Source organism: Carassius carassius, chromosome 4, assembly GCF_963082965.1.
Source record: "Carassius carassius chromosome 4, fCarCar2.1, whole genome shotgun sequence".
NCBI lineage: Eukaryota > Metazoa > Chordata > Actinopteri > Cypriniformes > Cyprinidae > Carassius > Carassius carassius.
Window position 1 is genome coordinate 3,258,915 of NC_081758.1, and position 27,716 is coordinate 3,286,630.

Here is a 27,716-nt window from a genome sequence, read left to right on the forward strand (position 1 = left end):
CCAGAGCAGTGGGCAGCCATTTACAGTATGCTGCGGCACCCGGGGAGCAGTTTGGGGTTCGGTGCCTTGTTCAAGGGCACCTCAGTCGTGGTACTGCTGGCCTGAGAGTCAAGCCCACAACCACTAGGAGTCAAACTCTCTAACCACTAGGCCACGACTTCCCCATAAACAATTTATAAACATCCTGTTGAGAAACACTAGGTTCATACACATCCTGTTGAGAAACACTATGGTAAATATTGTTACATCTGTGATTCACCTGAAGGCTTTATGTGACTGTTTTATAGAAGCCTGCTTTTCACACACTAAAGGACTTCCTCTAAAGTAATTTTATGTGTGTGTGCATTTACATCAGTAGCACTCTGATGTTTTTACTTGACATTTTAGTGGGCTCTTTTTATTGAAGAACAGCATTCTGTACATTAACTGTAGTGAAATCCTCCTGAAGCAAAGCTGAGCAGCTCTCTTTAAAGCACATTAATGTTTTCTCTGGTTTCTGAATCACCGCTACTTTGGACAGAGTCCAGGGCATTGAAGGAATAGTTTACCCCATGAACTAAATTTAATTTTGCTACCATTTACTCCTAAATAAATGTTAAGACAAGAAAGTACATGTTGAATCAATGATGTTAATGTGTCCTCTATAAAGAAAAGCATATAAAAGCACCAATTTCTTAGAAATTTAAGAATTGTTCTATTTCTTCTATTCAAGTCGTCCGCATCAAAATAAATTTAGAAAAATGATTTTATATCCATAGAAAGCACATTACATATAAGTAAAGTATCTACATTTAAATACTTTTTTGAAGAAAAAAATTTGGTTTAAAAAATGTTACAATGTTATTCATTGTAACACAATATTTATGTAAAAATGTATAAAATATATAAAAGAATAAGGGAGCATATTAAATTTGATTTTGTTTTAAATGAGTAAAACATACTTATTGACAAATGGGCAAAACATAGGATAGTCTCAAATCATCGAATTAGTATTTGGGGTGAAAGTGTCACATGTATGATCTGTTTTGGTTTAGTTTTCTGTGTTTCCTTTTCCTGTCTCATTTTTTTTATTGTTTTTTGATAAATTAGTTCCACACCTGTTTAGTTCTCCCAATTAAGATTTAGTACTTAAGTTCTGTGCTTTCCACTGGTGCTTTGTCTGCTATCGTTTGGATTTGTGTTTGGTGGTGCCCATTCTCTTCTGTGGAATATTAAAAGTAGTCTTTGATTATACTCCTTTGTTGATCGCTTTGCATACCAAACTTGTGACAGAATAGCAGACCCTCAAAAGTGAGTATAGTTTAGTGGTGTTTTTCTTTCTTCGAGGGCTTGGAGGAAAGCCCTGCCCACACTCCTGCTACTGAGGGTGAACTGCATCTGGTTACTGGGAATCATAAGGAGAAACTAATGTCCATTTTTATTTCAAATGGACTTGATAGACTGATTTGGGGAGGTAATTCCTAGTTCTCCTGCGCCTCCGCTGGCTCTGTCCAGCCCTGAATCTCCTGTGTTCCCTCCCAGCCTCCCTCTCCCAACTCTTCTTAAACCAGCCAATGCCTCAGCTCACCCTCAGTCAGTGCCATCTAAGTGCTCTGATCCGCCTCGGGACTTTCAGTCTCCAGCTCCACCTTGGCATGAGGATCCTCTGTTTCCGCTTCGAGCCCTGGACTTTACCACGGTCCTTCGACCCATCGGGTCCGTCTTGGCTTCTAGCTCCCTCATCTCCACCATTGCCTGTCATCCCACCAGCTCCACTGGGCTCCCTCATCCCTCCAGCCCCGCCTTGCTCATTGACCATCCGCCACCTCGGGACTCCACTCCTCTGACTTTGCCTCGTCACTTCGTCCATCTGGCTCTGTCAGGCTCCTCCTTCCCTCCAGCTCCCCCTCCATCTTCAGGCGCCCCGGCTCTGCCGTGGTCTCCTGGAGCCCCCCGCTTCCTCGGTTGCCTGAGCCTTTTGCTCCCCCTTGGCCCTCCAGATCCTCTGTGTCACCCTGTCTCTGCAGTTGCTCTGCTACATCCTGGGCTACTACTCCACTGGCGTCATCTCCGTAAGTCGGCCCCCTGGTGTTGTCTGCCCTATCTTCCCCTTGGCTCCTCCTGCCATCGACTCCACCGTGGGTCGCTATCCTGGCTGGCCTCTGGATCTCCACCTGGCTCCAGGCTCCTGCCTCAATCTACTCCGCCCTGTGAACTATGCCTATTTCCCTTTGCCCGCTCCATGCCTGCCCCGGATCCCCCCCCCCCCTCTGTTAGACTATTTTTGTCAGTGCGAGGATTCTGTGTTTCCTTTCTCCTGCCTAGTTTGTTTCCATGGTTTTTTTATTTAATTTAGCTCCACACCTTTTTCAGTTCTCCCAATTAAGATTTAGTACTTAAAGGGTTAGTTCACCCAATAATCTAAATTATGTCATTAATAACTCACCCTCGTGTCGTTCCAAACCCGTGAGACCTCCGTTTATCTTCGGAACACAGTTTAAGATATTTTATATTTAGTCCAAGAGCTCTCAGTCCCTCCATTGAAACTGTGTGCACGGTATACTGTCCATGTCCAGAAAGGTAAGAAAAACATCATCAAAGTAGTCCATGTGACATCAGAGGGTCAGTTAGAATTTTTTGAAGCATTGAAAATACATTTTGGTCCAAAAATAGCAAAAACTACGACTTTATTCAGCATTGTCTTCTCTTCCGTGTCTGTTGTGAGAGAGTTCAAAACTCTGCAGCGTAGTGATATCAGGTTCGCGAACGAATCATTCGATAACCGGATCTTCTTGGACCAGTTCACCAAATCGAACTGAATCGTTTAAAATGGTTCACGGCTCCAATAAACATTAATCCGCAAATATGTGTTTTAGCTTACCTCGTACACGCACGAGAGATAACTTCCGGGGCTTTCTGCACTTGCGCAGACTAAGCCAGAGACGCACAAACGTCACGCGACAACAGGAAGCATGCGCGCCCTCAGATCAGTTGGACGTGGTTGTGTACAAGAGGTTAAAACAATAAAAAATATGTTCGTTTTCTTACACAAACCGCTCTTTTCGGGTCATCAATGTGTACTTACGATGGGGAATTGTTTAATTTGGACTCCTCTGTGCATGCTCTTTGAGGTGGTGACCATAGACCTCCATTATGTAAGTCACAGACTATGGCGTTATTTTTGTGCCACAATCCTGAGCGAGTAATTGTACGTTTTGAGCACAGAGAACTATATTTTGCAAGCACATTACATTATATTTTGAACAGAAATTAACATTTGCAAAAAAAAATACGCTTGAGCAAAGAAAAAACGATTCCGTGCTCAATAAATGTATTTGCTTGTTTTCTATTATCCATATTAACGTGCAGTTATAAATCCTCTCACGCAGTTTACTCAGGTGCTCTCTCACAAACTTATTCTCTGCGCTCCTGTCACGTCCCCCTCTCTCTCTCTCAACCTCTTAATACTGTGCACGCTCAATTCTTGACACACGCTCGCTCAACTTACAACAGCGTTACAAGTGTGCCACAAAATCAACCAATCGGAAAATAACAGGTCAATTGTGATTGGCTGTTGGTCTCCCATCAAATCGCTAGTAGAACCAAAGCCCATCATTTCCTATTTAGAACTCAATAACGATAAATGGAAAAATTGCTCGTTTATTCGTTTTTCCGTTTAGTTTAACAAACGGAAAATGAGTATTTGGCTCTATATCTTATTTTGTCTTTTGGGGTTTACAAATCGGTTTATGGCTTCAATATTTAATGCGCACTTGTGGGCGGCGCTGAAATGCTGCTTTCATCTGATTGGTCGAATCGCTCCGCTTTAAGCTCGGTCTTTTCATTCTTTCGGCAGAATAAGAGTCAGTACAAGTGCAGCACTGTAATGTCTGAAACCACCACTCACTGTTAATTAGAATAATATTTGAAACAAATGTGGCTGGGCACATAATTCATGCTGCTGAGGCCTGCAAGTGACCCCTTTAAATTATTTCTAGGTTATAGTATTGTATGAATATTGTAATATTGTCCCACTGTAAATACAGAGAAAATAGTTCTGTCTCTTTGGATAAAAGTGAAGAGGAAATCAAAATCAATAATAGACTGAACATTTTCATGATAATATGTCTGTAACATTTATTACTTTTCGTCTTTTAAGTCTAAAGGCACTAGGTATGTGTGTGTGTGACATTAATAATTAATTGTGAAAATTAATATTGTTAAATTTATGAAATAAATTAGTAATATTAGTTTAATTACATACTAAATTGAAAGATGTTTCTCTTCTTAGTATTCTTTGTTGGGCTTGAGAAAGCCAACATATATTTAAACATTATTATTATTATTTATTATGAGAGTAATTGACACCGACTAGAACTTTAATGTTTCACCAAATTCAGCTCAGATCTTCAGACTCGTCTGACTTGCGTTGCTGTATAACTGGTCAGACTTAACTTCCCAAAAAAACCTATTGACCTTTGTTTTCTGAGCAATGAAGGCCGTAACACTTAATGTCCACTAGAGGGGGCGACAGGATTTCTGTTTACAATAGTTTAAGTGACAAATATATACATGAATTTCATGTGTACTGCCATTAATATGCCATTTTTGTGTACAAGAATAAACTTCACAGCTTTACAACTACTTAAAATTTCCCAATCTGGCTTTTTCAACCTACCTCCAAATTTATTTTAAGATATAGTTTATTCACACTGGTTTATGCATTTAATGTTTGTCCATCTGGAACTTTTATTTTTCATGAGCTGTATATTTTAAGATGTACTAGGTGTTGATAATTCACATGCAAAGAGTGTAAAGAGCTTTGACATTTTTTTTTTTTTTGAAAAAAAAAAATCGTTATTGCATTCTCAATAGGAAATGATGGGCTTTGGTTCTACTAGTGATTTGATTGGAGACCAACAGCCAATCACAATTGACCTTTAATTTTCCGATTGGTTGATTTTGTGGCACACTTGTAACGCTGTTGTAAGTTGAGCGAGCGTGTGTCAAGAGTTGAGCGTGCAAAGAATTAAGAGGTTGAGAGAGAGAGAGAGGGGGGATGTGACAGGAGTGCAGAGAATACGTTTGTGAGAGAGCACCTGAATAAACTGCGTGAGAGGGGTTATTACACCACGTTAATATGGATAATAGCAAACAAGCAAATACATTTATTGAGCACGGAATCGTTTTTTCTTTGCTCAAGCGAATTTTTTTTTTTGCGATTGTTAATTTCTGTTCAAAATATAATGTAATGTGCTTGCAAAATATAGTTCTTTGTGCTTAAACCATACAAAGTTCGAGATTGAGCGGAGTCATCGGAGTTTCGGGCCAAAGCCTAATGATGATCAGCGTCCCCGGGTCGTGTTGGTAAAATTTCTACGTTATACCGCGAGGGAGAAAGTCCTGACAGCAGCGAAAAAGAACAGGGGATTTGAATGGGAGGACTGTAGGCTTTCCATTTTCGAGGATATGTCGAGAGAGAGAGCAATGATGAGGAAAAAATTCTCCACAGCGAAGAAGTTACTCTGGGACCGTGAAGTTCGACATACCCTGGTTCATCCAGCCACTCTGAAGTTTACGTGGAAAGGAAAAAAGCAGAGTTTTACTGACCAAATGGAGGCAGAAAGATATATAAAGGAGCACATCCAACTACAAGGAGGTGACGAGTAAATTACAGTCACTGAAATATGTAAGTCGAGGTATTATGATACGTTGTTGAAATGGTGGGTCGGGAAAAGCTTTGGGGTCTGTCTTCCCGAGTCAGCGAGTGCGCTCTGACTGCGAGCATCATGGACCAAATGTGTGACCCAGAAGTGGGCTCACTGTCCCTTATGGGCAGTGTTTTGAGTTTAGTTTTTTTCTAAAATAGTTTAAATCTAAAATATCTTAGTGTTTTGTTTTTTGTATGTTTTTCAAGGTTTCATTGTTCACAAAAATGTTGGAAGTTAAATAATTGGTTTTCTATCAGAAAGGATTGTGGGTATAATACCAGTTTGTATGTTAAAGGTTTATTTGTTATTTATTTTTGGAACTTAACAAGTAAATTGCATCGGAGCACAACAGGTGCACAGTTTTACACAGCGTGTGATGGATAGACAATGCATAAATATAATATCTTGGAATATAAATGGCTGTGGGTCACCTGTAAAAAGGAAATAAATTCTTGCATATCTTAAGATCAGGAAAACTGACGTTGCCTTTTTACAGGAAACTCATTTTAAAGATGAAAAAGAAGCTTTGAAACTTCGACATGACTGGGTCGGACATGCGTTTCATAATTCTGTGTCAAGCAAGAGGAGTGGAGTAGCCATACTAGTGAGGAAGAAAATACACTTTCTATTGTTGAATCAACACAAAGACAAGGATGGTCTCGTATACTCTGCATCGAAACAAAGATCAATGATGTAAAAGTATGTTTTGTAATGTATATGCACCAAATAAGGAAGAGCCTGAATTCTTTCATGAGGTAAACAAAATATTAGCCAACCTTGAGGGACATATTATACTTGGAGGTGACTTTAATCAAACTACGGATGGCATCCTGGATAGAAGTCAAAACAACATCAGATCAATCCCCAGAGATAGGGCTGCTATTCATACTCTTAAAGATGACAATGGATTAACAGATATTTGGAGACTGGTTAACCCACGAGAACGGGAATACACATTCTTCTCAAATTGTCACAAGACCTTTTCAAGAATTGATTATTTTCTGATCTCCAACTCTTTAGAGAATGTAGATTTTAAGAAACGGGGGAGGTGGAGACTAAAAACCTTTATGCTGGAGGATAAGGTCTTTGTATATTCATTGCAGGATGACATAAAGATGTTTTTTGAACTTAATATTGGGTCAACTCAGAGATTAGTAACAGTATAGCATTTATCAGAGGAAAATGTATTGCTTATGCAAGTAGGAAAGAAAAAGAAAGTGTAGGAAAAGTGAAACCCTTAGAAAAACAAATCAGTGATCTAGAGAAGGAATTGGTGCAACGTTTTACAGATTTGAAATTTAAACAGCTTTGTCAATTAAAATTTGATCTTCATGAATTCTTTAATTAAAAAGCAGAATATGCATTATTTAGATTGAATAGCAAGTATTATGAGAGTGGGGGAAAAGCTGGGAAACTCCTTGCTAGACAGATAAAGCAACATGATGCATGTCATGTCATACCTGCAATTAAGGAGGGAAATAAGGTGCTCACCTCCAACAAAGAAATTAATAGGGTGTTCAACCAGTACTATTCAAAACTGTACACGTCAGAATCCATTTATAGTCAGGAGGAGTTAAAAGACTTTCTAGCTAATGTTACATTGCCCACTTTAACCCCTGACGAACGAGCCTCAATTGATGGACCTATAACACAAGAGGAGGTCAGAACTGTTATAATGTCTTTGAAACCTGGAAAATCGGATTCCCAGTAGAATATTATAAGAAGTTTGTTGATGAGTTGACCCCAATATTAACTGAGGTATATGCAGAGGTTCTTGAGAATGATATGTTGCCTGACAGTTTTAATGAAGCTTTAATATCACTCACATTTAAGTTTAAATGGATGCATAAAGGGATTAGATATTTAGGTATCCACCTAAGCCCTAATTTAGAGAATATATTGAATTTAAATATGGTACCTTTGTTGCAGAAAATACAAACAAAATTAGATAGTTGGAAGAAAATTATGTTAACTTTGTGGGGATAAAAATAATATAATAAAGATGACGATAGCACCACAGTTTAATTACATATCTGGGATGGTCCCCGTTACTATGCCTCACCAGATATATAAGCGATATAATGCTATGATTAAGAATTTTTTGTGGGAAGGTAAAAGTCCCAGGATTGGCGTTAATAAATTATGTTTGCCTCGAAATAGGGGGGCGGGGGGGGGTTAAGCATTACCGAATGTAGAGCTTGACAAATTAGCATTTAAAATGTCTAAGCTCACTAGACACTGGGAGGAAGATGTTTTAGATTTAGATTGGGTATTAATAAAATGACAACTTACCCTTTTCGGCCAATAGAGGCCTTTTCGCAAAACCCAGAGGGGAATTTACAGCATAATATGACCAACCCAATATTGCTTCATTCTAAAGAGGTTTGTAAAATCATCCATAGAAAATTTAAGATTTCTCACGTGTCAGCATTACTCATCAGTATGGAATAATCCTTATATTAAGGTAGGTAAAAAGTCCCTGTTTTGGGGACAATGGTTTAGAAATGGAATACGCACTCTAAAGGATTTATTTAGTGATGATAAGCTTTTATCTTATACTAATTTAAAAGAAAAATTTCATTTAGAAGGTCGGGATCATTTCTGGAAATATTTACAGATTAGAAACTGTTTGTTGGCAAAGATTTCTATGGGACAAGAAAAGAATGTTTTAGAAACATTTTGTGAATTACCAAGACCCCTTCAAAAATCATCTAAATTTTATCAACTCATTTTGAGGATTGGTGATGAGAACTGTGAAACCTTGAGATTGATTTGGCAAAGAGACATTAATAGTGACATAGATAAGGACACTTGGAACAGAATTTTGTCCTACAGTGGAAGATATATAAAGGAAGCAAGAGGCAAATGTATCCAGTATAGGGTATTACAGGTATTATTATACACCAGTGCGACTTTTCAGAATGGGTTGTCTGATTGATAATAAATGCTGGAAATGTAAACAAGAAACTGGTACATACATTCATGCTCTCTGGCAATGTTCAAAGATTCAACCTTTCTGGGAAATTGTGTTGAAATATCTTAGAAGATGTTTAGGAGTGGAACTTCCATTTTCATCAAGGATTTGTCTTTTAGGAGATAAAGAGTTTTCCCTTGTTACTACAGGGGTAATCATGGCAGTACGGCTGATACTTAGATTTTGGAAAGATAGTCAATGTCCTTCACTTAAAATGTGGATTGAATGTTTCATATGAAAAAATGTTAGCTAAAGTGAATGGAAATCACAGGGATGTTGATATGTGGGGGAATTGTATTCAGATTATTACTTCATAATAAGGCATGGATCTTATATCAGTCATCCTTTGATGTGTGACTTTCTTACCCTGTTGTGCATTTAAATGTAATTTCTATTATTATTTATTATAATTACTTTTGTTTGTGTTGTTTTGTACACAGTGTATCTATTTATTTAATTTTGTACTGGTATGTTTTGTTATATATAAAAGAAAAACAATAAACTACACTGTTAATTATTTCACTGTAAATTTACAATAAATTGCAGGTTAATAATTGCATGACTTTCACAGCAAGTTACCGTATCATTTTTACAGTAAATAATTGTGAAATGACAGCTGTTTACTGTGACTTCATAATAACTATGCCGTCATATTACTGTGATTTAGCAGTAAGCTGCTGTATAATTACAGTATTTTACTGTGCAATTACAGTTAGTCTATCATATTACTGTAACTTAACAGTAAGCTGCTGTAGAATTACTGTATTTAACCATGTCTATACTGTGATTTAGCATAAATGATGGACCAAACAAAACTGATAAAAACAATGGTTTAACTTTTATTTTTTTTTAGAAGAAAAATACATTTTAATAACAGGAATAAACACTGTGTAACATGAATGAACACTGGGTAACATGAATGTCTGTCAATATGTGTGTGAATGTGTTTACTGTGTTTACCATTATGTGATAATGGTACTTGAAAAATACAATTTAATAACAGGAATAAACACTGGGTAACAGGAATGAACACTGGGTAACAGGAATGTGTGTCTATGTGTGTGCACTGTGCATGTGTTTACTATGTGATAATGGTACTTCACAACGTAGGAGCTGAAAAGAGAAAGAAGGAGAGAGAGAAGAGAGAGTGAGAGAGGGAAGAAAAGACAAAAAGGTGGGAAAAGAGAGGGTTGCAGGTGTCTCACTCCTACCCTTGCAGCAGGCACCTGCATAGTATGGGTTCTGTCCACTATCTACAAAAGATAAGAAAGACAAAAAGTTTAAGTTACTTTGTGGTGCAAGTACCTGCAAGTATGGTACTCGCATTGTAAAACTAATCCTAAAATGTGTACAATTTAAGAAATTACAATTGTAAAACTCATGATAAATCGGATAAATCATGTGAATAGTACTATATCAATTAATATTAAATCAACAAACCAGAGGACTCTGAAAGTAACATGATTGAGGTTAAGCAAAAATGTGTACATAGTAATGCAACTCAGTAAGCCAGTAATGTGATGTAAATTTACACTTAAAACTATTGTAAAGTATGTCTGTAAATTTGACGTTTTTATTCTAACATATCAATAACCTATAACATTGAAAAGGCATGTTTAATTCAAATAAACGTAAGAACAATGAATTTTACACATTTTGCAGCCTGTCTAAACGCGTAGAACAGATTAAAGGGATAGTTTACCCAAAAACCCACCCTCATTCCAAACACGTTAGCCGTTCATCGTTCATCTTTGGAACACAAATTAAGACATTTTCTGACTCCTCCATGGACAGCAATTTTATTACCACTTTCAAGGCCCGGAAAGGTAGTGAAGATTGTTAAAATAGTCCATGTGACTACAGTGGTTCAACCTTAATGTTATGAAGCGATGCAAAAATACTTAATAGTGCGGAACGCACAAAAAGTATTCTCGTCGAATCATAGCAATAAGGTTGAACCACTGTAGTCACGTGGACTATTTTAACAATGTTTTTACTACCTTTCTGGGGCTTGAAAGCGGTTATAACATTGCAGTCTATAAACGGGATCAGAAAGCTCTCGGACTTCTTAAAATTATCTTAATTTGTGTTGAACAAAATTGTTTGGAACATCATGAGGGAGTGTAATTAATGAGAAACTTTACATTTTTGAGTCAACTAACCCTTTAATAGCTTAAGTAAACATCTTACTGCATAACTAATTCTAGTTTAAAACAAAGACAGTGTTTCGTTAGTCTGTTCTGAAGTTGGAACACAACTTATATTAGACTGACATCCATTCAAAGTCAATGAGCTTCCTGATCAGTGTACAGACTTGCTGGTTTATGTGTCCTCTCTGCCTCTTTGATTTTGTACCTGTCTCTGGGTTGATGCCCAAGAAGCACATATAAACAAAAAGACAGAGAAGAAAGATGTTAGTTTAATTCAAGTGGGATTAAAAAGGTTTCAGTTCTCAGTCATCACCTTCAGTGGGTCACTGCTGTTGCAGTACTGAGCAAAACTAAAGTTAGCTCAGTTTTAACAAGGTGACATTACTTGGATTCAATTAAACAGCAACCATTTAAATAACTTAACAGCAACTGAAAAACATTTACATCACAAACACACAGTCAAGAATAGTCCTGCAAAAAAGTAAGTTAGATGTGTGTGATTTACCCAGGCAATGCATTTGCACACAACAATTAACATCATTTACACGTACTGTTTGCAGAGGATGGAGGAAGAGCCTGTTGCCAGTCCATCTCCATGTGGTTGTTTCTGCTTGCACTCTTCCTCCTAGAATTATTACCCGTTCACAGACAAAATGGCTCCTAATATCTCCAGATGTCGACCTGTTTTACTTTAGAATAGCACAGCTAACGAAGCTCCACTAATTCAGTGATAAACACATTTATTTTCCTATATCTTTTTTATAATAAAATGCACTTTATTTTTTCTGTTGACGAGACAGACAACGGCTGCTCCGTTTCACACACACAGCAGAAAAATATGGACGACGCCCAGCTAGCTAACATTACTAATTTGAGATTAATTTATTACACCTTTGCACAAATCCACAACACTATAATGTATCTAGTTGATCATAACTGTCATAATACACACATTACGGCCACAGCTTACCTTATAACTTTATTTCCCGGAGGTAGAAAAATGCTGTGGCAAAAGAGAGAGCGCTGTTAGAGTAACGAACGTTAACTAAGAAAAGCATTAAGCAAAGCTAAAGTTCAATTTTGACGGTGTAGTTAACGTGAAGCCTCACAGTTAATAACTTAATACGGTACTACTAGCTATACACGTATTAACACAACCAACGTCTGATCATTCAAATTTGCGCGCTCAAACCTAGACGCGAGTCTGCTCCAGCTAAGTTACAAAAACATGAAACAGAACTTAACTAACGCTAATTTGGTTCATACTTTTAAATAACATGAAATTTCATATTAAAACAGTCATCAAATTGACAAAGTTTGAAATTAAACACTTACCGCACTGAATGTCGAGTGAGACCATGGAGGAGATCAGGCCAGGGAGCTCCGGGGGAGCTCAGATGACGCAGTAGCAGCGCGAAAATGACGGAATTCACAGTAGTTTCTTGTAAAAGCCTGCATTATTTTCACAGTAAAAGTCTAAATACGGTATTATTTTGTGAAATATCACAGTTAAAGCCTGTGAAGTGGTAATAATGTAATTACCTGTGAAATATTACAGTTATATATTGTGAAATCCTGGAAATATTTTACAGTGTACTACTGCGGAAACAAAGACACCTACATCTTGGATGACCTTGAGCTAAGCTAAACGATATCAAAATTTAATTTGAAAGTGAACCATCCCTTTAAGTCCCTGGGTTATATTTGTAGCAATAGCCAAAAATACACTGTATGGGTCAAAATGATAAATTTTTCTTTTATGCCAATAATCATTAGGATATTACATAAAAATCATGTTCCATGAAGATATTTAGCAAATTTCCTACTGTAAATTTATCAAAACTTAATTTTTGATTAGTAATATGCATTGCTAAGAACTTAATTTGGTCAACTTGAAAGGCACAGATTTCAAATAGTTTTATCTCTGCCAAATATTGTCCTATTCTAGCAAACCATGCATTAATGAAAAGCTTATTTATTCAGCTTTAAAGTGGTGTATCAAATTTCAGTTTAAAAATGTTTATACTTAAGACTGGTTTTGTGGTCCAGGGTCACAAATTGTTTTTGTAGACAGCTAAGAGCCTTTTAGTTCATTTCATCAGTTCACATGGTTCCAAAATGCATCAGACATGGTTGAATGTTCATCTGCTAACTTCAGATTGTGAAATTTGTATTGAGGTTGCAGGAAATGTTTTATTCACATGGTACATCAATAAAGGTCATATTTGTGCAGTGCACTTCAGAGTCTGCTAAATCTTCTTGAAGCAGTCAAATACAAGTTTTAAAATGCATTTCTAGCATTTTGCAAGCAGTTCTTTCTGAAAGTGTTCTTGTTCTTCCAGACCTCAGCTTGACCATTCCTGTTTACTGCCATTTCTTAATTACATTACGAACTGAGGAAATTACTGCTTAGAGGAACCCGTTGCTTTTGATTGTTGGAACTTTTGAGAAGGCAGAGTATTTATAAAACTGAAATTTGCATCAGCTGGCCTTTCCTAACAATGATTGTGAACAAGCTTTAGATCTAACATGCTAATGTCTGAGACCTTGCTAAAGGTTATCTGATAGCTCAAGTCTTCTGCATGGGGCACAATTCGTTTTTATTAATTAACTTATTTTACTCTAAAACTGTATGATTTAAAAACAATGCACTACTCTTGCCTAAGAAGTTGAAAAGACTGATTCATCTTTATATATCTATATATCTGTTGGACAGTAGTTCATAATCTACTCACTTAACTATTCATAATAATAAATAAATAAATGAACAAATAAATAAACCAGGGATGCACAAATTTTGCATGCCACTGTATCTGTGCTGTACCAGGTTTTTTTTTTTTCATGCATTCTCCGGCAGTTCAGAGTGATTATACTGTGACATTTATGTCATATTGTGTGAATCTCTTTGATTGCAATGTTTTACTCTAAAGTCAATAGTACACGAGAAGTATTTTACAATTCAGAGGTAAAGAGAGGGGAAAAAAAAGATAAATCATCTATAACTCAGCTCTCCAGCTCTTGGCATCAGAGCTTACAGAAATGGCTCCTTTGGGAGTCTTGGTTTTCTGCTTCCCACATTCAGGGTCCTAAGATTAGTTGCTTTACTGTGATGCCACAGTTAACCTCTCTGACCCCTTGAGATTATGGGTGGGTTCTGATAACTGTATACCCATGTGACCTCTAAATTCTGGAGTTTCTTAAATTTAAGACAACTCAGTTATGCCCAGTCAAGTTATTAATGCTATTAATCCTTTTAAACTCCACACGTTTCCATTCCTTCCATTTTTGGTTGTTACACCGATCATTTTTTTCCAATCAACAGTCAAAAGCCTACTGTTTTTTTTTTCTTTTTTTTTAATTATTATTATTATTATTTTGCTTTTGTTTTTGTTCAAATAATCTGTTGCACTTGGATGTACAACACAAGAAGAAGAAGAAGAAGAAGAAGAAGAAGAAGAAGAAGAAGAAAAAGAACTGTAAATCCTTCAGTTTCATTCTGACATAAGATTTTGCATGAACCCAGGTCTAGCATATCAATGATACTACAGTAACACTGACTCCTTGTTTAAGAATTTTAATCAGTAAAAAAAAAAAAAAGTTTCAAACACGCTAGAAAAAAAGTGTTGTACAAATATACAAAATATGACCTGACAATTTAAATAAAATAAAAAAGAAGAAGAAAAAAGACAGCAATATTTCTTATAGTTGTGCCAGTGTCACAAGAGTTTGTTGAAACAATGCTTTTGCACAAGATGGCCTAATTTTCAGAGGTGTGACTAATCCTGAGGGAGCTCAGACGCGATACAAAACATGATATACAGAAGGAGAAATATTTGTCTAACAGAGAGAGCCAAGAAAAGCTGTTTATTGTCCAGTTGCAACATGAGAGTTCTATGCCTTGGATGGCCACAGCCAGACCACGGGTCAATATGTGACCTACACACAATGGCTAATTCTTTTACATTCAAAGTTGTCTCAACCCTTCAGACTGACAGCCCCCTCCCCCTGTTTCCCCCTCAGTCCATTCCTCCTATTATATCCCTCTGAGGACAGGAAGTGTAATGTGACTCCACGGTCTGAGCCCCTTGTTTTAATCTGGGCATGGCTGGAGGCCAAGTGAGTCTATCACATTCACACACAGTCTCACACACTCGCTGTGGAGGATTACAGCGACCAGGGTCTCTCACACACACAGTGTAGAGCTATGGCCTGTACCAGGCGGTGAGGATTAACTTGTCTTGGTTTAGCTACTTGTGGAACTGGAATTCTGCATTGTTTTCCTTGCTGGATGATGCCGACTGTTGGTCTCTCCACAGCTGAGCGCCGGCTCCGAATGCAGCTGTGAAGTGGGTCCTGACGGGACCAAGAAGAAGAAATCCAAAAACCTGTAAGTCACATTCCCCTTTTCTCATGTTTGTCACCGCTGTAGGAGAGTGTTAGCAGTCTCCACAAGTTTCTTATTTTGCCATCTAATGTGATGTTTTGAAATAGCTAAGGGTTCTCAGAAAAATCTAATAGTTGTTGTTCAGTTCTTCCTTAGTTCTTTCAGCCTAGTTCAGTTTCCACTAGTTTTGTGCGATTTCTCTTTTTAAAGAGGTCTCATTTGTTAACATTAGTCAATTCAGTAACTTACAATAAGCAATACATTTGTTACAATATCTTTGGTAATGTTACTAAATAAAATGCAGCTGTTCATTTTAGTTCGTGTTAGCTGAGGTCAGTTAAATAATATTAACAGATACAATGATTTAAAAAAAAATTCATGTTGCAAATAAAACAAAGATTGTAAGAGAACTTTTAACAAGAAAATAAAATTTCTGTCTCTCTGCTTCATAATTTTTCTTTTCATTTAATGTTGCTTCATTGTTTTTGAAATGTACAAAAAAATTCTGAGTAAAAAAATATATCCAATTTAAATATTGTTGTTGACACATGGAGCCTTATTATGAAGTGTTACCAAGAGACATATAAGGCTGAATCAGTATTAAGCTTTCATTTTGACTGAAGACAAAGCATAACACCACATCATGAAATCAGAATGATTATAATCAGGATTTAGAATGGTTAGGGGTTTGAATTGGAAATGAATGAATGAATTTGGCCTAATTTGGCCAATTTCAAGGTAGAATTGCATGCATCCTTCAAATATCGTTTAAAAACAGACACTTTATTTGTGTGTGCTCTTTATTGTGTTGCTAGTTTAGAAACATGCTGTTAATCTCTATTTTTGAGTTGATTCACATTCGCATCTAAGTTCCATGTTGGTTATGTTGTTGTCATAGCTCACTAGAGCTTTTGTCTCTCTCTCTCTCTCTCTCTGTGTGTGTGTGTGTGTCCCATCCTGAGTTATACTATGTTAAACTTATCAAACAATTAATCTGAGCCTTTGTATCACGAGGTGTGAATCATGCTGAAGTGTCTCTTGGATTATATTAAAGGGGTCATACAATGCGATTTTAAGTGTTCCTTTCTCTTTGGCATGTTACAAGCTGATTGATAGATAAGATCCCTGAAGTTGCAAAGACTAAAGTCTCAAATCCAAAGAGATACTCTTTATCAAAGTTAAGACTCTGCCACGACCCCTAAACGGCTTGTTCAAACATGCCCCCGCATGTCTACGTCACTATGTGGAAATATTTGTGTAATGCCGCCCAAATGTTCACGCAAAGAAAGAAGGAGTGGTTTCAGTAACCTTGCTGCAGTTAGTGTTGAAGCAGCTGTGTGAGGGAGATGGTGTGTGTTTCTGTTATTTGCTATTGACTTTTCAAATGCTGAGTTTTGCTTGTTGTGAGTGTGTGCTCATGCCTGAGAGAGAGAGTGAGAGAGAGAGAGAGCAAGAGAGAGAAGCTGTGTTATGATATGGTGAATCTCATAGATAGATATTTAAAAATGTATCATGTCATATACAGACATAATTTTTTAATTAATTATTTCCAAAAGTCTTTAACTTTAACATCAAACTTCAGCAGGGGAGGGACCCGAGCCACATCTAAAAAGCAAATTTTTTTTGCTTTAATATATTGTAAAAAGTAATTATTTGCTGTGATCAAAGCTGAATTTTCAGCAATGTTGAAAACAGTTGTGCTGCTTATGTTTTTTTCAGGCTTCTTTGATAAATAGAAAGTAAACAGCATTTATTTGAAAGTTCCTTACTGTTACTTTTGATGAGTTTAATGCATCCTTTCTAAGTATATATATATATATATATATATATATATATATATATATATATATATATATATATACATACACACACCGTATTTTTCGGACTATAAATCGCACCTGAGTATAGGTCGCATCAGTCCAAAAATACGTCATGATGAGGAAAACACACATATATATATATATATTCAAAATAACAAATACAAAATGTTACTTAACCCAGACATTTACATTTTTGTACATACAAAAGCAAATACAGTTAGTTAAAGATTAATTAAAAAAATATAGATTTTTGTCATTAACATGAATCATCTTGAATTTAGAATTTGCTGAAATTTGTCTATAAATGTTTTTCTTTTTAACAGTGTTTTCACTTAGAATTGAATTTAAACAGGCACAAAGAGAAGTGTTTAGAGCATTGACACCATTTTATTAGTCTTGCAGATGCAGTGATTCCTGCTACTCTGTGGTGAAATGATCTGGCATCTTTACTACCTAGAACCGTTAGACTAGAGGGATTAAAACTTAATATTCCACTGACTTGTTTAGAATATCTCTACTCTCTCTCAAAATGTTATAATGGTTGAATCTGCTTGCAGATATTTATTTTAAGGGTGTTTAGGGAACTAGGTGACTATAGCACATTGAAAACATACAGGGACATAAACTAACTGGCCATATTATTTAAATCAGAAGTATATTAGATCTCAGTGCAAGTAATTAATGTTTTGGGAGAGGGTTATTTTACAAACACACATACACACATGCAAACAGGCACGCACGCACACACATTAGTTTGCAGCTGTTCCAGTTTTGTTGTTTCAGCTGCATTAAGTCACAGTAACACTAGACTTTGCACTTAATTCACTTCCATTCATACACATGTGAAAGTGGGAGATTGAAAACACAAACTCAATGTGAAGAAGTTTCATCTTCCACTGCGTATCGGAGTTCACCTGTAAAATAAGCTGTGTCCCGACAAAGGATGTAAACATCACAGATTAACCACACTAACTCCACCCACTATTGTCTGACTGATCCAGACAGCATTACAAAAGAAACCAAGTTGGCATCTGGTACACTAGCAGAGACTAGCGACAATGGATCTAGCTTTTGACAGTCGAACGAGTTGAATTAGCTTTTATCTGATTCAATGTTTCTCCCTTTTCCTATCACATATCAGTTCAGAGAGGCGTTTATTTAAAATATTCTGTTACCACTGTTGTTGTTCAAACACACACACACACACACACACACACACACACACACACACACACACACACACACACACACACACACAAACACACAAACACACACACACACACACACACACACACACACACATTTACATTTTTCTACAGGACTCAGTGAATGCCCACAATGCAGCATATGCAATTACAGACATGCTGTTATAGTGAGAGTGGAATGTGGGCAGCACTCTGTTGTGAAAAAAAGTGAGCCTCATTTAGATGAATGACATCACAAGGGTTATGATACCACACATCTTTTCTTCTCTCCCCTGAATTTACATCTTTTACAGTTTGTATGACATCTCAGCAACCATTGCAATTCTACAGTGACTTATAATATCATAGATATCTTTTTACAGTCACTTCCTGCTGTACGGGCACTGAATTTGTGAAATTCACAAATGTTTTTGAAATCCAGCATTCAGTTGCTCATGTGAAGCAGGATAGACCGTGTATTTACCTATGGAATATGGGGGAAGCTGGTATCATCTTCCAAGCTTAACAGACCCTTTGAAAATATGAGTTCCCTAGTGGTCTCATTTTATTAGCTGTATGTTCTCTAACATTTTTAATGAAAGATCAGGTCAAGTATCTCACTGAGCAGCTAATATCTGTGGCATATGCAGGGAAACGACTACAGACATGTGGCTCTAACATCTGTCGTCATGAAGTCGTTTGAAAAACTGGTTCTGGCTTATCTGAAGGACATCACTGGACCCTTACTGGACCCCCTGCAGATTGCATACCGAGCAAACAGGTCAGTGGATGATGCAATCAACATGGGGTTGCACTTCATCCTGCAACATCTGGACAAAACAGGGACTTATGTGAGGATCCTATTTGTGGACTTTAGTTCGGCTTTCAACACCATCATCCCAACAACCCTCCAGACCAAACTGACCCAGCTCTCTGTTCCTAGCTCTATCTGTCAGTGGATCACCAGCTTTCTGACGGATAGGCAACAGTTAGTGAGACTAGGGAAATTCATGTCAAACAGCTGCTCCACCAACACTGGTGCCCCTCAGGGATGTGTTCTCTCCCCCCTGCTCTTCTCCCTGTACACCAACGACTGCACCTCTAAAGACCCCTCTGTCAAGCTCCTGAAGTTTGCAGACGACACTACAGTCATCGGCCTCATCCAGGACGGTATCCTTATATTTATTTGTTAACCCTCCATCCTAGAACATTCCTGCATCTCACTCAATCCTATTCCATTTATAGCACAATTGTTTATACACTTATTTATTTGCCAATTTGTAATTCTCCTTTTTTGTAATGTGTTTTTTTTTTTTTTTGGTCTGTGTGTTGTTGTCTCTGTGTACTGGAAGCTTATGTCACTAAAACAAATTCCTTGTATGCGCAAGCATACTTGGCAATAAAGCTCTTTCTGATTCTGATTCTGATTCTGAAATATGAAAGTGCTGACACTGACAGTGCAGCCACTCAATTTAGTAATGTACTCAGATTACTCAAACTTCTTGTGGTCACTAAAGAGTAGAAAGATGTGCGAAAAGATGGAGCACACTGACAAATGTATTTGTTACATATGACAGAGACAGGATGTAATCGCAAGGCGTATTTATTGACAAACAGCACAAGAGTCAGATATATACGAAGGATCACAGGAAACACAGGCGGGCGGACACAAGGCTGATGGAATGGTGACGCAGGGACTTTGGTGGACAACAGATGGTGGTGCTCGGTCCCGTGATGATCCATTGAAACCCGGTGTGTGTGTAATCCTCGTGACAGTGCTCGGTAATCCAGTGCTGAGTGACGATACAGGAACGAATGACGAGAACAGGAAGACTCAGGCAGGAACTAAGGACACAGGAACAGGTACGGGAGCACACCGGGGAGAAACAACGATCTGACAACATGAAACACAAGTGTGGCGAGTGGGGCGGGGCCGAGGGACGTGGGAACAAGGAGGGAGGCCGGCAATGATTGGGAAATCAGTGACACCTGCGACCCACTGCCGGTCTCGAGTCCCACGTTGGAGATGGAAGGATATAAAACTGGAGCGACGACAGTGAAGGACGAGAGAGGACCAGGCCTGGGCTTTTAGTTGTGTTTTGGTTTTATTTTGTGCGCATCAGTCATCCGTGAGGGGCTGGTGCGCTGTTTTGTTTATTTTGTGATTATTAAAGTTTCATTTGATTGTCCGCCGGTTCCCGCCTCCTTCTTCCGGATGAATATGAAGGTTTTTAATTCATTACAGTGGTGCCGAAGCCCGGGAGAAGGAGGGACGCGCTGCTGAAGATCCCTCGCCGCTGTGGTGAATCCGCGGTGCCACAGAGCAGGCGAGGAGGATGCCGCCATGAATGCTCGAGGCGGTGGGCTGGAGCGAGTTGCCGGGGACGGGCGAGCTCGCTGCCGACCGCCCACGATATGGAGGGGCGGCTGCCGTCCGTGAGGGAGCGGAGGAGTCGGCGCCGTTCGCCAGGGGGCCGGAGCCTGCTGCCTCCGTGAAGGTATCCGGAGGAGCAGGGAACGGGGGACTCCTGCCGGCTGCCCAAAACCGGAGGAGCCGTCGCCGTCCACCGGGCGGCGGAGGGGTGTCGTGCTGTCCGCCGAGGGCCATCCAGTGCCACCGCGGAGGAGGTCACCCAGCTGGTGGAGGGCCGAGCAGCAGTGCGTCTGGGAACCGGAATTTTTTTTTTTTCTCTCTCTCCCCTCTCTCGTCTCTGTCGCTCCTCCTTCCATCTCCTTTTCTCTCGCCTCGTCTGTCCTACCCCCAGGTTCCCGCAGGTCCCCGTGAGCGGTCCCCCCCAGAGGGAGGGGGGGGGGGAGTAAAGCGCAGTCTTGAGGGTACCCCCCGGCCTGCGAGGGGCGATGGGGGTATGTGGCGAGTGGGGCGGGGCCGAGGGACGTGGGAACAAGGAGGGAGGCCGGCAATGATTGGGAAATCAGTGACACCTGCGACCCACTGCCGGTCTCGAGTCCCACGTTGGAGATGGAAGGATATAAAACTGGAGCGACGACAGTGAAGGACGAGAGGGGACCAGGCCTGGGCTTTTAGTTGTGTTTTGGTTTTATTTTGTGCGCATCAGTCGTCCGTGAGGGGCTGGTGCGCTGTTTTGTTTATTTTGTGATTATTAAAGTTTCATTTGATTGTCCGCCGGTTCCCTCCTCCTTCTTCCGGATGAATATGAAGGTTTTTAATTCATTACAACAAGTTACTGAACTTATATAGGGAACAAACAATTGAAACCAGCTGGCGCTGCTGATCATCGCTGATCAGTGACCATGCCCACAGACACACACACAACAGCACGCTAGACGAGAGAGAGAGAGTGAATTCATGAACCGTGACAGTACCCCCTCCCCTAAGAACGCCTCCTGGCGTTCCCTGGCAGACTTACCTGAAGCTATACTGGAGCAATGACCCCACTGAATGACTTCAGACCGATACTCCTCAGGCACAAATAACCGGTTCGGTGGGCAATCGGGCGGAGGCATTACCCCTTCTAAGGCCTTCATGACCTTCGATTCGACCTCCCATCTGAGAGTGGAGACCACTAAAGTCTCTGGTAAAATACACTCGGGAGTGGACGGGCGTTCGGAATGGTCAAAAATACGAGATAAAGCATCGGGTTTGATGTTTGATTTTAGCAGTTCTAATGTATTCTAGGTTCTTGTGATCGGTCCAAACGATTAAAGGTACCCCTGACCCTTGTAACCAGTGCCACAATTCCTCCAGTGCTAACTTGACTGCCAACAACTCTCTGTTACCAATGTCATAATTACGTTCGGCAGGTGATAAACGATGAGAAAAAAACACGCAAGGGTGAATTTTATCATCTGTGGCAGAACGTTGGGAAAGAACTGCTCCTACCCCCACCTCTGACGCATCGACCTCCACCACGAACTGATGTGATGGATCAGGGGCAACGAGGATGGGAGCCGAAACGAAGCTGCTCTTAAGTTTGGCAAATACAGCCTCCGCTGTATTGGACCACCTGAACGTCGTTCTGGGGGAGGTCAAGGCGGTCAGAGGAGCGACTAGTTGGCTGAAGTTACGAATAAAACGTCGATAAAATTTGGCGAATCCCAGAAACCTCTGTAGGGCCTTACGGGAATCTGGACTTGGCCAATCTATCACAGCCTTAACCTTGTCAGGATCCATACGCACTCCCTCAGACGAGACGATGTACCCTAAAAAGGGGACGGACTGTGCGTGAAAAACGCATTTCTCCGCCTTGACAAAAAGCCCATTCTCTAGCAACCTCTGAAGCACTCATCTGACGTGCTGAACGTGTTCCTGGAGAGAAGAGGAAAAGATCAATATGTCATCCAGGTAAACATATATGAATTGATCAACCATATCTCTCAGCATGTCATTGACGAGTGCTTGGAAGACCGCGGGCGAGTTGGATAGCCCGAAGGGCATAACCAAGTATTCAAAGTGCCCTCTGGGGGTATTAAATGCGGTCTTCCATTCATCTCCCTTCCTTATGCGAACCAAATGATAAGCGTTACGTAAATCCAATTTTGTGAAGATGGATGCTCCCTGCAATCGTTTGAAGGCTGAAGACATCAACGGCAAAGGATGAGCATTCTTTACCATGATGTTGTTCAACCCTCGATAATCAATGCACGGTCGCAGAGACCCATCCTTCTTCCCCACAAAAAAGAACCCCGCTGGAGATGAGGAAGGTCTAATGAATTTGGATGCTAGAGAATCAGAAATATATTTCTCCATAGCCTCCCTCTCTGGAAAAGAAAGTTAATATAACTTGCCCTTAGGCGGAGACTCACCTGGTACTAAGTCTATGGCACAGTCATAGGGACGATGTGGAGGAAGAGAAGCAGCACGAGACTTACTGAACACTTCTCTCAGGTCCTGGTACTCTTCAGGCACGTTAGATAAATTCACCGCCTCCTCCTGGAAAACAGACACAGGTACAGACGAACACGCAGACACTAGACATGACTCATGACACTTATTACTCCACATATATACAGAATTGTGCCCCCAATCGACTCTGGGATTGTGCTGTGTGAACCAAAGACGACCAAGTACGATGGGTGCCAGGGGTGAGTTCATGAGGAGGAATGTAATTGTCTCAGTGTGGTTGCCAGACGTGATGAGAGTGATGGGTTCAGTAGCGTGTGAAATGTTGGGAAGCTGTTGTCCATTAAGAGCATTGACAGAAATCTTGTACGTGAGAGGGGTGATAGGGATGTGAAGACGGTGAGCCAGTTCTGAGTCCATAATATTACCCTCTGCCCCCGAATCCAGTAAGGCCTTGGTGTCATGTGTGTTGGTTGCCCACCTTAGTCTTACCGGAAGGAGAGTAGATGATGATGGTGAGGATGAGGTCTTCTCGGTGGAGATCCCACCCGATAGTAGCCTCATAGTTACTACCGGGCTTGATCTTTTAACGGGCATGAGTGGATGAAGTGGCCCGCCCTCCCGCAGTAAAGACACAGTCCTAGGGATCTCCGCCGTTCCTTCTCCTCCCGGGAAAGCCGAGCTCTACCCACCTGCATGGGCTCCGGATCGTAAGAGGGACTGACCGTATCCAGGAATTCCGAACGTCTGGTCTCCATGCCGCGAACTGGATGGTCTTGTTGGAAACGGCCCCTTCTGCTCAGCCGAGCATCCACTCGAAGTGCTAATTCGATAAGTCCATTGAGACTAGTGGGAAGGTCCAGCATATAAATTTCCCTCTGAATACGGTCAGCCAACCCATGCAGGAATCTGTCCCACTGCGCCTCCTCGTTCCATCGGCACTCTGCAGCCAGGGTGCGGAACTGGATGGAATACTCCAACAGCGAACCGTGACCTTGGCATAGATCGGCGAGTAGTCTGGCCGCCTCCCTACCCACCACCGCCCGATCGAAAACCCTCCTCATCTCTTCGGAGAGTGCCTGGAACGAGGCGCAGCATGGGTCTTGATTCTCCCACACCGCCGTTCCCCAGAGAGCCACCCTGCCGGAAAGTAGCGTCAGCACAAACGCCACCTTGGATCGCTCTTGGTTAAACGTCTGAGGCTGTAATGCAAAGTACATAGAACATCGGGTCAGAAAAGCTCTGCAAAACTCTGGTTCACCTGAATAACCTTCTGGTGTCGGCAGTCTCGGTTCTCGCCGCGGCTGCGGCTCTGGAAGACGGGGTGGAGTCGGCGGTGTGGGTGGCGCAGTGGAGACTCGTAGCTGTTGTATCTGCTGGGTGAGCTTGGACACCTGCGTCACAAGCGCTTGGACCGCCCTCCCTGTGAGTGAGATGTTCTCCTCCTGGGTGTCCATTCTAGCGATGCTTCGAGCCGCAAACTCGTCCCACGTGGGAGCGCCTGCTACATCCATAAGGGTCAGATCGTTCTGTTACGTATGACAGAGACAGGATCTAATCGCAAGGCGTATTTATTGACAAACAGCACAAGAGTCAGATATATACGAAGGATCACAGGAAACACAGGCGGGCGGACACAAGGCTGATGGAATGGTGACGCAGGGACTTCGGTGGACAACAGATGGTGGTGCTCGGTCCCGTGATGATCCCTTGAATCCCGGTGTGTGTGTAATCCTCGTGACAGTGCTCGGTAATCCAGTGCTGAGTGACGATACAGGAACGAACGACGAGAACAGGAAGACTCAGGCAGGAACTAAGGACACAGGAACAGGTACAGGAGCACACCGGGGAGAAACAACGATCTGACAACATGAAACACAAGTTACTGAACTTATATAGGGAACAAACAATTGAAACCAGCTGGCGCTGCTGATCATCGCTGATCAGTGACTACGCCCACAGACACACACACAACAGCACGCTAGACGAGAGAGAGAGAGTGAATTCATGAACCATGACAGTATTTAGTTCATTCTTAGCCATGCAACATTTTGGAGAAATATGAATATGCAGATTCGTTTAACATGTACTAAGCTGCACACATCTAACTGAATTACAGAAACAAATGTTTACTTTTTGTTCTACTTAAAACTTTTGTCCTGTAAATCCTTTATATTTGAACACAGAGATGCTGTAGAGCTTCTACTGTCAGAATGGAGTAATGCATGTAAATAAATAAATAAACCTAATGCAACTTCTTTCATTTATTTTATAAATAATTAAGTAAATAAAATCCAAAGGTGTTACAACTCACCTCATTTTACAACAATCTCGCTCTCCCCTGTTTGTGTCATGTTACAAAAAAGGACACACTTGAGAACACAGTGGTGTGTGAAATTGATCTTAAGTTGCTAGAAGCATTTTCAAGTTTGATCTAAAAGCCCCTAACAAGGACAAAAACATCCACCTTCAGAGATCAGTTCATGTAATAGCAGCTGCACCTGGTTTGGCTCTAACAGCAGGAAGTTGTTTCTGACAGCAGAGTAGACACGGAAAGCAGACACTGGTGCTCATCTGAGATCAGTATTACTGCAGACATCTGGTGAAAGAGAAAGACGCCCAGTCTGCATGTTCAACTGATCTGAAAACAGTTGAGCTGTGGCTCACCCAAGGGCCCAGGACACAGCTGCTTTCACGTTACAGGATGCATCTGCAGACCTTCACTGTCAACATGAGCTTTCGAGCACGGTTCCCAGGTGTGGTGTCTGAAGTGCCTGTCACCACGTTACCACATTATGAGCATTTCCAACAGAGATGAAATTACTGGGCATCTGGTGAAAGCTACTCAATGTGATCATGAATAGTCTCAATGATCCATAACATGCACTCTAATGCCATGTACACTGTGTATATACCACCTTTATTTGAAAGAGAGAGAGACAGATGTGATACCACGTTTATTTGAAACGAACTAGTGAGAGCAAACAAAGAAATAAATACAAAATGGCGATCACTCAACACCACCTAAAATATTCACTTGAACATTTAAATCAATTTAACCTAAACAATTAATATTCATATATAAGCTGTCAACTAGAAGTAGACAGACAGACTGTATTTGGAACAGTGAGTGTGCTGTAAACACACTGACACACAGTACAGCAGTCTGGGTTAGTGGAGATCTGGACTGTGATTGGCTCACAGTAGTTCTTCCTCCATGAGATCTTGCGCTATATAAAGACACAGAAGCTCTGTGTGCGGTTAGAGGAATGTGACGGTCCCAGCACCTTGCTTTTCCACCCCTCACACACATTACACACAATGGTGGATTTCTCAGAGAGGTACCTTGAAAGGTAGGGACCAAACACTCCTATAAGTGTCTCCTCTGCCGCTCGGAGAGTTCTCTCAGTAATGAGATGAGGGAAGGAGGGAGGTCAAAAATACTTTAGAAGAGGGAGAAGATGAGGGTGACTGAAGTTGACGTCTCCTGTGGTTCGTCTGACAGGGCGTTTGGGAGGGCTTCACGTGATGTGCTGATGTTTCAGCTTCTCTTTCTTTTGATGTTTGGAGGTTCTGCTTTGGACTGTTTATGTTAAAACTTATTTACCTGAAAATGACTTTACCATTTTGTGTTGGTTTAAATCTGACGGTAAACTTGAATGTGTTTTCTTTCCTTATGTTCTATCTATCTATCTATCTATCTATCTATCTATCTATCTATCTATCTATCTATCTATCTATCTATCTATCTATCTATCTATCTATCTATCTATCTATCTATGCACACAAAATGTGTGTGTGTGTGTGTGTGTGTGTGTGTATATACATGAATATATATATATGTATATGTATATGTATATGTATATATTGTGTATATATATATATATATATATATATATATATATGCACAATATAGCACATTTCCACTATAGTTCACTTCATTTTAATGAGAAATTCATGAAAATGACAATAATACACTATTCCAATTGTTAAATATTTATGCATAATTTATATATATTTATACTGACTTTATTGAATATTTTTGTATCACTTAAGTAATAAAAACTCATTTTTAATTAATATCATCATAGATAATAATGAAAGATTAAACACAAACAATCAACAATAAACACAAACAATGAATTAAATTTTAAACATCCTTAAGCTTGATGAATTAATACGAATTGGCTATATATATATATATATATATATATATATATATATATCAGTAATATGTTTTTTATATATAAATATTTTTAAAGTTATTTTTTTTATGAGAGTGACAAAACATAATAATAAATAAAATAAATAAATAAATAACATGGAGTTTCAAGAAAACTCTTGTGACTTATTGTGATAAAATTCCATATGGCTATAGTCCAAAGTTTCTTAGTTTTTAGTTGTGAAGTCTGTGAAATGGTCTCCATTAATGCACTGAGGAAAAGGTGACATTAAAGTGACGTTGAGACTTTTACAAACCAGGTAACGAACGCAGATGTATTGTGAAGTGCACGTATGCACACAAAAACACATTGCTTGAACAAATACGAGATACAAGCAATACACATTGCTTGAACAAACACATCATTCATAGTTTAACCAGTGTTTTGGTGCAGAAATCCAGATGGACATCTGTTTTAAACTGAAGTCTTCCCGCGAGTCATCACAATAGCTGTCACATTCGAAATGTCT

At 39.9% G+C, this 27,716-nt stretch overlaps 1 protein-coding gene across 3 annotated transcripts in view; it reads left to right on the forward strand.

Moving 5' to 3' along the window:
- The window catches only part of LOC132132719 (regulator of G-protein signaling 3-like), a 69,424-nt gene that overhangs the window by 29,136 nt on the left and 12,572 nt on the right, over window positions 1–27,716 (forward strand). The window contains exons 1-2 of one of the 3 annotated variants that reach the window (XM_059545240.1): window positions 14,897–15,035; window positions 15,131–15,201. Coding sequence is in view for 2 of the 3 variants with exons in the window: in XM_059545218.1 (XP_059401201.1) it covers window positions 15,131–15,201 (71 nt within the window). In the remaining variant the exon portion in view is untranslated. Of the gene's footprint in view, window positions 1–14,896; window positions 15,036–15,130; window positions 15,202–26,279; window positions 26,378–27,716 lie in introns of those variants that run through there. The other 2 variants (XM_059545218.1, XM_059545226.1) reach the window with 2 other exon arrangements.